Source organism: Carassius gibelio, chromosome A21 (assembly GCF_023724105.1).
Source record: "Carassius gibelio isolate Cgi1373 ecotype wild population from Czech Republic chromosome A21, carGib1.2-hapl.c, whole genome shotgun sequence".
NCBI lineage: Eukaryota > Metazoa > Chordata > Actinopteri > Cypriniformes > Cyprinidae > Carassius > Carassius gibelio.
Window position 1 is genome coordinate 6,274,346 of NC_068391.1, and position 11,095 is coordinate 6,285,440.

Genomic DNA, 11,095 nt, shown 5'->3' on the forward strand with positions numbered 1-11,095 from the left:
CACACACACTTAGGAATAAAAGCTCTAAGTATGCTCTTTATGTTTTAAAATGTTGTATTTTGGAACACTAAAACTCTTAAAAGTAATAGTATTGTGTTTTCAATGGATTTCATTATGGATTTGAGTTTCTGATTGGATTGTTTCCATCTGAAGGGCCAACCTGTGGATAGGGCTAAAGCTTACTGGTAATAAGGGCCACATTGGATCAGCTTTTGGGAAGATGCTGCAGAGCATCATAGAAGAGCCAGAGACCGGTAAGGAGCATTTTCATCCATACAGCAAAGTCTCTTTTTGGATTTCATATATACTGTACATACAGACCGCTCTAATGTTTGTGCTCGGTTTTGACATTGAAATAAAACCAGCATTTTTATCTGCATTCAATGACAAGTGCAGACTGACGATTCAACACTTGTGACAAGCCCAAATGTTTTTTCTATGAATGTAAAAACCACAAACTCAATAAAATGAAAGTGCATGCCAGTTCAGTTTCCCATCATATATAGGTAAGTCTGGTTTAAACTGTTTATCGACATGCTAAATTCATTTTTAGACTTGAATTTGCCTCTGAATTACTTTATTTCCTGTAAAACTAGATTAATAAATATCATTTAATATGGTTATGGTAAAATCATGCTTTATATTTTATTCCACTAATGCCTTTAAGATCTTGCAATGTACACTGCAAAAGTCTCTTATGCTCACCAAGACTGCATTTATTTGCTTAAAAATACAATAATCTTATGAAATAACAGCCCTCATTCTTTTCTTATTGATAAGTTTGAGAAAAGAACTACTACATCTCAGAAGGCAATATCAAAAACAGAACTCTATGTAAAAGTTGTCCAACAAAAGAGCAATAATGAAAAGAATGGGTTTGTTCTTCATTCGAAGAGGTTTTGAACAGTATTTTCTGCTCTAAAAAACAGCGTAAGAACAACCAGTTACTGATGGAGCTTATGAAACAATTAGTAATGGCCAAAATTGTATCTCAGTCGGCGTCACATAAATCTTCAAAAGACTTGGAATGTAGCGGTCATATGGACAGCTTTTATGCAAGTTTGGTCTGTTTTTAGAGCTGCAAAGATTTAAATCACAAGTTTGGGACGAGGGTGAATAAATCAAGAATTGAACTGTCTCTTTAAGGTTTGGCAGTCAGCCTCTCACAAAACTCATATTCCTTTTCCCCAAGAGCAGGATCTCTGGCAGAAGGTGCTGGTAAGACCAGGGAACAGTCACTGTCAAAGTATTTTCCTGTTATTCCTTCTGCTTCTTCAGACACTGCGCAGTATATTGTACTGAAAGCCCCTTCTTCAGCAGTCTGTGGTGAAACAAAATACATAAACACACATTAAGTCAACTTCCAATTAACAATTTCTGTTGAATATTTGCTATAGGCCTATATTATATAAAACAAGTATCATGTCATAAATCTGATTGGCTGATGTTAAATTAGATTACCACATTTACTTTCACTCCTTTCAGGAAACCAAGCCATTTCTGCTTCTCAGGGAAGCCACGCTATAGTTACTCTCGTTCTGGTTTTTGTTCACTTTCTTCTGTTCTTTTGTAACGATCGATATTATGGTGCCTTTAAGGCAACAAAACATCCATGTTATGCATAGAGATGCGGAGTAACTCCCTTGCACAGCTGCACTTCAGGGTGGTTTGTGGCATTTTTCCAGAGTCACAGTAAAAATGAATAGCCCCAACACATTATTTCCACCTACTCTGGAAGCTAGTGCACTAGTGCAGCCAGATGTGTTGTGGTGTTTTTTATAGTGATTGGATCGAAAGTCAACTCACTTTGAAGAAGAAAAAGCCAACCAAGTTAAAGAGGAATCGGATAATGAAGTTGTAATTTCTCATTACGTCGGTCAGAACTACACCTGGATGCAGAGAGTTTGCAGTCACACCTGAAACACACACAAAACCATGGTTTAAATTGGAAAAAAAAAATTAAAGCACTTTCTTCTCTTTCCAGCATGAAATATCGCTCACCTTTTCAACCTCATATCCAGACAGAAAATGCATTTTTTGTTTCTGAAGACATTCAAAACAGAAGTGCTTTTCTGAAGTTTTTTTTTTTTAATTGCTTAGACATAAAAAGTGGTACTCTAGTCCCACTCAGTGAAACCACTCATATACTGTACATACGGAGTGTGTATGTGCAAATGCATGTATGTGCATTCCACTTTGAACACAAGAGTAGTGTTTTACATTTTTGTGCAGTTTGGGGTGTATGTGGCTAATTATTTTATGCTCGTGTGTACAATTACCACGCAAAAATATCATTTTTAGAGGAGTTAAAATAGTTTTGAATGAAGTGTTTGCTTTTGCAAGATATGTGTGGCATTTTGCATGTTGTGTGTGTGTTTTCTGGTTTTGTGTGTAGAGTTTTGAGAAATGGAGTCATAGTTTAAAAAACGAACCATTTAAAAAAAAAAAAAAGAAAAAAAAAAGAAAAATATAATAATAATAATAATAATAATAATAATAATAAAAAATAAATGAAAATAAAAAAATAACGGACATACAAATTTGATTGAATTATCAACTAAAACAAAACAGAAAAACTGGATTTTTTTTTTTTTTTCTGTCATGGATAGAAATTTTACATTTATCATTATTGAGGTCTCAACTTTAATTGATTCGGTATCTTGCCAAATCTGAGCACAGCTTGAGACATTTTAACGCTCTACAGGAGCTTAATTACATTTCATAATGTTAAGGAGACATAATTGAGATTTTTTTTCATTTGAGATTTTTCCATGCAAATATTTTTTCTTTCCTTTATGATCATTGACACAAATTAATTTATAAATAGAATTTACAGTGTACATTATGTAAAATACTGAATCTTTAAGTAATGTCAGATCATAATCAAGATCTAATTTGGACTTTCTGCTCATTTTCTCATGGCAGCAGCAGTCGGTCAGTTTACGGAGTTGTGGTTTGGACATGTACCTGTGCCCTGAAGCCTGCGTGCTGACTCGTTGGTCCAGATGACGTTGTGCAGCTTGGTGTGGTTATATGCAGCATCCATCACATGCTTTAGATTGTGACCGCGGAAATGATCAAAGTTTACCTCACCTTTCCAGTGATTCATAGACGATACATTTACTATACGAGCTGGAGCGGATTTCTTCAAAAGGTCTGTGTGACAAAAAAAGAAAGAAAAAGTTACACCCAGAATCCTGAGGTGTTTTTTCAAATGAATATTTGCCAAAAATGTTCTCACCCTCAGTCCATCCAAGAAGTAGATGAGTTTGTTAAAATATGAGTCTTATATCCATGATATTGCTTTCTCCAGTAAAAAAGTAATCTCATCTGAACCAGGAGATAAATATGCTGAAAACAAGCACCATTTCAAAAACAGTTGCTGGATTTTTCACTACAGATTAATAAATATTATAGATAAAGAACTGTTTAAAACAGGGGTGTCAAACTCGATTCCTGGATGCCCTGAGCCCTGCAGTGTTTTGTTCTAATGCTCGAACACACATGCCATGTAGTTTTTAAATAAGCTTGAAGGACTTGATTAATTGGATCCATAGACAGTAAAAGAAATGGACACAGCGACCCCATTGGAACTCAATTGAGACAAGTGAAGCCCAGTTTTAGCGTTTTTTAGCACTTCCGTTTCTGACGCGCAGACTCAAACGAAGCTTGACGACGTCAGCAACCTGTCTGACAGATGTAAATCTTCTAAGTGGCTGTGCGTGCAAACTGCCATCGTTAATCTTGCAGAGACGGCGAGCTTGAGCGGGGAGTTCTTTGGCGTGAGTGAGCAGGAGTAAGTATTCTGATTAATTATTTTGTATAGTATTTTAAAATGTAACGCCAGTACGCCATATTAAGTTAATTGCCTGCGAGCTTCTCCTCCTGTCTGTACGGTAATGCGACAGAGAGACGAGTGGTTATGACGCAATCGTTAGCCTATTTTTTACAAAAACTGTTTATACGGGGCCATAATGTAACATAGAAGCTAATGGAGCCCTTTATACATTGTTGTGTATCTTTATAAATAAATAATGGACAAACAGAGTCTTTAAACGCCTCAGATGTAAAGTTATTCGCTGTCAAAGTGACGCCAAAATGAATGGGAGTCAATGGGAATGCTAACGCAAGTGAAGTTCTGCTAAAAGATGGCAGCCCCCACCCGACTTCAACTTCCGGTCGAGTTCCTTGCCCCTTGATTGGATCAGGTGTGTTTAATTAGGGTTGAATCTAAATTCTGCGGACCTCCAGGAATTGAGTTTGACACAAGTGGTTTAAAGTTAAATTCCTTAATGCACTTACGAAAGAAAAATATATTTACCAATATATTTCTTAAAATATATTGTGATATATTGTAATATATTATTTTCCCTTGTTATTTTCTAATATTTGATATTTTTGAATACATTTAATAATATATTGATGATACATATATTATATAATATATTGCAAAATATACAAATGATTGCCGTTTTCAATATATTGCAATATATTGGAAAAAAATAAATATATATAAGAATATATGCTAATATATTACATGATATTTTCCAATATACTGCAATATATTTTTGTTTCATAAGGGTGATTAATTTGTTTCTGAGAAACTCAAAGCTTTTCACTTCACAAGATCAACTGATGTACTGTTTTTTATAGTGCTTTTATGTTTGGACTCTAATTCTGATGGCACCCATTCACTGCAGAGGATCCACTGGTGATCGAGTGATGCTAAATTTCTCCAAATCTGTTCTGATGTAGCAACATCTTGAGGGTGAGTTCATTTTCACCAAATATTCATTTTGGGTGAACTATTTTTTTAATATCTGAAAAAAGGCATTAGCAATTGGAATGTTCTCTGACCTAAAAGCAAACTGGTGAGCAGAAACGGCCCAACATGGTTGGTTGCAAAAGTGATTTCCAGTCCATCTGCAGTGATCTTACCTGGTAGGCCTGTAGGTATGAAAAAACCTTGGTTTGTGTTGGCATACAAATTGATATATGAGATAGAGAGAGAGAGAGAGAGAGGGGCATTCCACCTGAGGCCCCTGCGTTATTGACCAGGATATGTAATGCCTTCTCTTCCTCCAAGATCTCTGCTGCAAACTTCCGCACAGAGTCGAGTGACGAGGTGTCAAGCAGACGCAGATGTACGTTCTGGTTTCCAGTACTTTCTCTGATTTCTTGCAGCGCTGCAGTCCCACGAGCCTCACTCCGGCACGCCAGGATCACCCGTGCCCCACGACGGGCAAAGTCCAGGGCAATGAACTTCCCAATACCTAAGATATAACAACAAAAGATGATACAGTACAACCTTAGGGGTTAGGAGTCAAACTCTCTATCAATTAGGCCACTAAATTTGATCATATCAATTATCAATATATCAGTTAAACTCCTACAACAGTCCACAGGAAAGAAAAATCACAATAACAAAAGAGATGTCAATATAACCTTCATTGAATTTCTCCAAGACTGTAAGTAATTTGAACAATTCTACAAAATAATTTTATAATAATTGTATGCTTATTTATATTTGTTATATTTATATATTCTCTATTCTGTTCCTCTATTTTAATTTTTAAAATACGAGCCTGCAGCTAGAATAGCACGTTTTAGCACTACAGAGCTGTTCCACGAATCTGTGTTAATATGAAAACTAACAAGTTTAGGTTTTATATACACGAAACATGTCTTTTTTTTGTCACAATATTTGTAGTTTCATGGACTATGCGTCATTCGTCTTCTGTGTAAAAGAGTTCTCCGCCATTCTACTCAGCAAGGGGTTTGTGTGCTCACCACCATGCATTAAAAAATACCATTCATTTAAATTTTGAATGGTAAAAGTTTGATTCTCACCCGTGTTGGCTCCAGTCACAATCGCAGTTTTGCCTTCTAACTTAACAGGACAAGCGCGCGGGTTCCACGATGCTTTCCGCTGCGCGCGTACAATTATGGCCAGAATCGCCGCTGAAACCATCCATATCGGATGGGAATATATGTCACTCCACTGCCAGTTCATTATCAAGTCTGCGTGGCTCTGTGAAAATCCTCGGTTTACTTAAAAGAGACAATGTGCCGAGCTTAATCCGAGTGACTCTGGAACGACTGCGCCCTCTGTAATTGCACAACTCAAGACTCTTTTCAAGTCACAAGTGCAGTCTTTCTACATAGCTACAGTTTGTCAGGAAAATCAGGAGGTCAAGTTGCCTAAGGTGATTTGTTGAATCTCAGAATTCCTTAGCTGCTGTGTTCAGCATTCTTCTGAACACCCAGAATAGCAATTCCTAGGAACCCCCGAAGTGAGAAGTAACTGTAAGTGTTTTTTCCCCTCATGCTATGGAAGTCTATAGGAGTACTATGGAATTTTATGTTCAACAGAAGAAAGAAACTCATAGTAGCGAAACATGTAAGATGACAGAATTGTAATTTTTGGGTGAGCTATTAAGGACAGTGTATTGTGACATTATTGACTTAATAACTTCATGTTCTGTTTTCACATGCCTTATATACTATTATCTTTGTTGAGGAAATTACTTAACAGATTCCTTTCACTGTTTGTAGTTCTCAAGTCATATCAATTAACAAATAATGTAATCTTAAAAATACAGTGGAATTATCCTCCACAGTATAGCTCTATGATGCATGACAATTACATTTCTCAGAAAAATTTAAATAAATAAAATTAATAATAACATTAATTTGAATAATAATATTTAGAAAAAGTCTAAATATTAATAAAAAGTAAGAGTAGTTCACCCAAAAATGATAATTTGCTAAAAAGAGTCAATTTACTCTAATGCCATCTAAGATGTAGATGTGTTTGATTCTTCATTGGAAGGAACACTTGCTCACCAATCGATCCTCTGCAGTGAATGGGTGCCCTCAGAATGAGTCCAAACAGTTGCTAAAAACATCACAATAATAATAATAATAATAATAATAATAATCAGACCAAATCTGTGACAGAATTTTATATATATATATATATATATATATATATATATATATATATATATATATATATATATATATATATATATATATATATGTATATGTATATATAATTTTTTTTACTTTATATTTTTAGTATGCTTGAACTTGTTGCATGATTTCCTATCACTATAATGAACAAATACATTTACTGATAATATAAAAATAATTTAAATGAACTAAAAATAGTAAACATTATAATCTATTGTTTTTACATCACTATGTAATAAAAAGGAAAATATAATAAATAAATATAACAATATAATTGATTATTTTTGTTTATATTATTACTTATTTAAATCTAATTTAAATCTTAATGTTAATTATAGTAACATAATTGTAAAAATATATAATTAAAGTGTTGTCTCAATTTATATTCCAGGCAGGCAGTGGCTGGTGGTGGGTACCTTTGGTGGTACGTGTTCCTCTGGAAAAGTGCATGAATGGCAGTACTGTTTACAGTCCTAATATGGATGCTAGCCGAAATGCCTATGGGGTGCATTTCTCAAGCCAGCTTTCTCAGTTTAGTGTGTACTACTACCTTTTGAGTTATAGAGGAATAAGCTACTGATGAATCTCAGGACTCAGGATTGTCCATCTTTGATCTTTATTAAATGTGTACATACACAGACTCATGGCATGATTGGATGAAATTAAGCTGCTTAAGTGAGGGTAAATACCCAGCATGAGTAAAGTACAGTCACCATGCCTGTATGAGAACATTCCATGGGCATTCGTTGGGGTTATCGTTTAGTCCCACTGTGTCTCCCTGAGACCCCCTGTGCTTTGGCTGTGCTCCCGCCGCTCACTGGGGCCTGTGCTGCCTGCTTCTTCTTGGGAGTGGGTGGCTTGGCCTTGCCACGGAATGCCTCGGCTGGGTCCAGTTTGTTCAAAAAAGGTTCACAGGCTGCATCAGGATGGGAGTCGTCATGGAACGTCAGAGGTTGGTAAAGGGCGGCCCATTGCTGTATCCAGAAATCAAAGGAGAATTTAAAATTGGTTTGTACACACCATTGGGGTCACTAAGATTTTGTTGCAATTAAACTTTTTTCAGCAAAGACACATTAAAATGGATAAAAACTGATAGCAAAGACATTTGCATGGTTGCAAAAGATTTGTATTTCAAATAAATGTTATTTTCAATGTTTCCACAATGCTATTACACAAATTATTAAACAGCACAACTGTGATAATCCTAATACATTTCAGAATATTACAATAATTTCTGAAAGATCACATGACACTGAAGCCTGGAGTAATGTCTGCTGAAAATTTAGCTTGACTTTACGGGAATAAATTACATTTCTAAATATATTTAAAAAAAGAAAACACTTATTTTAAGTGGTGTAAAAAAATTTTTATATTACAAAATGGTAATATATTACAAAAAGGCCTTCAAATGTGTTTTTCAACAGACCAAAGAAGCCAATGAATGATTGTTACTTTGTAATTTTTTTTACATATATATTAAATAAAATAAACATAATAAAATATGTCAAAAGTATTTTAACAGAAAAAATACAGTCACTTGTTCTATTTATAATAAAAAAAGTACCTATTTATATTATGTGATAATATAAATGTTTTAAATAGAAATATAATAAAAAATATATAAATGCTTTTAAAACATTTTGTAGACTTGAGCAAAAATAAAACAAAATCTAATAATAATAAAAATAATTCAAATATTCTGATTAGATAGATCTGAATAGATAATACTGACCTTAGCTTGTGGGCTGGGGCCATATGGGGTGAAATTATACTGCCACTCCGGCAGCCCCAGATGAGTGATCATAAGCCGGTAGTAGGCAGTGAAGGAGGGAGTGAGATAATGCCAGAAAAGTGATCGGTCCAAGAACCACACCTCACACTGCTGGGCCACAACACCTGCACAAAACGGGCCAGCAGATACAGGGCCAGATGGTAGATTAAAATGATATGGAACCTTTTTGTATGCTATCCATTTATAACTTTCTGGATTAAGTGTGGGATGCATAATCACCTGAAGTGCAATTCTTGTAAACAAGACATACTTTGCCATTACCATTGCAGGGGTCCAGCTCAAAGATGCGACTACGAAAATCAAAATGAGGTTTTTCAGGGCCATCAGATTCTAAAAACAGAAAAGGCAGAAAAAAAGGATATATAATTCAGGCTGATTTTACTGAACCAAAATGCATGCAATGAAATAGTGGTATACCCAGAAAATGCCTAAAGACGTAAGAAAATCTCACCCTCTAAGTCATCATCAAAGTCCAGATCATCTAAAGTAGGTGCATTGGGGAGCGAATATACATTAGACTGAATCAGGGGGCGTAACAGAGCAACATTGTTGATCATCATGCAACCCACTGGAACCACTTCATCTGTAAGGCACAGAGCATATATATTCACCCAAAAAATTTAGTTTTTAACAAATAAAGCTTAACCACAACATTGAATCAACACTGATCAGATTTGAAAAAGAAGCATAACGGGTACATTGAAAGCATTGTTCCAGTTGATCCAAACTATCATAGGTTTAAGAGATCGTGCATGTTTCAGGGTGCTCACTTTCCAGCTTGGTGTTCCAGGCAAGCATAAAGCCATCTGTTGTAAGATAGAAATCTCTTAGATCTTCTGGCAAAGCACAGTTGTTTTTCTGGAAAACACACGAAAAGCATACCTGATGTAAACATACCCACATTAAAGCTTTGAGAACATTCTCTGTTCAACTGAAATTCCTCCATACTTGCTCCCAAGACAGAAGGCATCGCTTTTCTGCAGGAGGTTTCTCTACAAACCGTACATCTAGCACACCTGGGAGGTTCTCTGTCAAACACATGAATGCAATGCACATATATTTATAAGCACTTGATCAACCATTAAATAAGAAATGTATCTCTACCCTACTTGAGCATTGATAATTGACCTGGTTGGCATTGGTGCTAAGACAGAAAACCTAATGAATAAAAACAAACATATTAATCCATCCTAAGATGATTTTTCTTTTTTTTATCTTGGATTCTCTCCCAGTCTGGCCAAGCTGGCCATCAGCTGGCCTTTCATTCTGACCACCAAAAACGCAAAACTCACCCAAAACCCGAGTAATACCGAGGGTGAGTCTTTCTACAAAACCCTTGTATGTGTTGTCATCTTTCACCTCCTCCATTTCAAAATAACACAAAAAGCACCTATATACTTCAATGTCATTGATTCGCTTGCTGCATAAACACGTCGATTGATGCTGAGGTTACCAAGCACGCAGAAGCAAAACACCGTGGATCTTCGCTCCTATTGGCTAAGAAAATTACAGACGAATGACTTGACCAATAGTATCTTAGATAGGCGGTTGTAGCAAGTGGATGTTATCCAATCACACTAGCCAGAGATGAAAAAGAGGAGGAGCTCTTGCGCGTAATCTGCAAGTGGCGGTTGTTTCATGCAGTCTGTTGCTGAGGGCGTAAATGGTAATGGATTTTACTGGATTCATGACAGTATCCTTAATTTTTTTTCTCTAATTTATGTTCGATGAGTCTGTTTTAGTTAGTTATTTTATTATAATTTAGCAAGCATAAAGGTCAACCGTGGTGCGTGGACAGTGTTTATGAGAAAGTTTATTAGCGGATTTTCATTGTCAGCTTAGTCGTAATTTACATAAAGCTGCAGTTGACGTGACTACATTTACTGTACTGAATTTCATTTATATTATTAGAAATGAACATAAACCGCATTGAATTGTAACCCCTTCGCAATGTACAAGTGTACACATCTGAAATGTAGTACAGTATACTTCTTCAGTACTAGAGTAAAATGCATACAACTACATTACAATACATTATAGCAGCATCACATAACTGCCTTTTACCACGTTAAACGATTGGAGTAGCGTTACTACTGTATAAACGCTGCAGTCTTATTCTCTGTAATATATTTAACGTTAGACCTTTATCTGATAGGCATGTTGTTTCTGCTGTTTTCTTTGACTTGCATATAATCAGATGAAGAGCATCCCATGGTTTTTGTTACAGGTGAAACTTGGATTGATGTCAGTTTTAATGTTTTGGACTGATACTTTCAGATACTTATAATATCATTACTTGTTCATCATTCATTCTGACAACTCACGTTT

The 11,095-nt window shown here is 35.5% G+C and overlaps 2 protein-coding genes across 2 annotated transcripts; both read right to left on the reverse strand.

Moving 5' to 3' along the window:
- Window positions 1-695: 695 nt before the first annotated feature.
- LOC127941490 (retinol dehydrogenase 12) lies at window positions 696-6,209 on the reverse strand. The gene is made up of 6 exons (XM_052536565.1): window positions 5,851-6,209; window positions 5,034-5,273; window positions 4,858-4,947; window positions 2,968-3,156; window positions 1,807-1,916; window positions 696-1,321 (listed from the first exon to the last, which is right to left on the reverse strand). Exons 1-6 carry the CDS (start codon window positions 6,011-6,013, stop codon window positions 1,142-1,144), a joined length of 972 nt encoding a protein of 323 aa, XP_052392525.1. The 5' UTR covers window positions 6,014-6,209; the 3' UTR covers window positions 696-1,141.
- A 1,365-nt stretch (window positions 6,210-7,574) lies between these two features.
- Window positions 7,575-10,240, reverse strand: LOC127942076 (tubulin polyglutamylase complex subunit 2). The gene is made up of 7 exons (XM_052537628.1): window positions 10,060-10,240; window positions 9,716-9,795; window positions 9,538-9,625; window positions 9,219-9,350; window positions 8,987-9,097; window positions 8,708-8,871; window positions 7,575-7,949 (listed from the first exon to the last, which is right to left on the reverse strand). The coding sequence occupies exons 1-7, from the start codon at window positions 10,133-10,135 to the stop codon at window positions 7,728-7,730; spliced, it is 873 nt and encodes a 290-aa protein (XP_052393588.1). The 5' UTR covers window positions 10,136-10,240; the 3' UTR covers window positions 7,575-7,727.
- Between the last annotated feature and the right edge of the window lie 855 nt (window positions 10,241-11,095).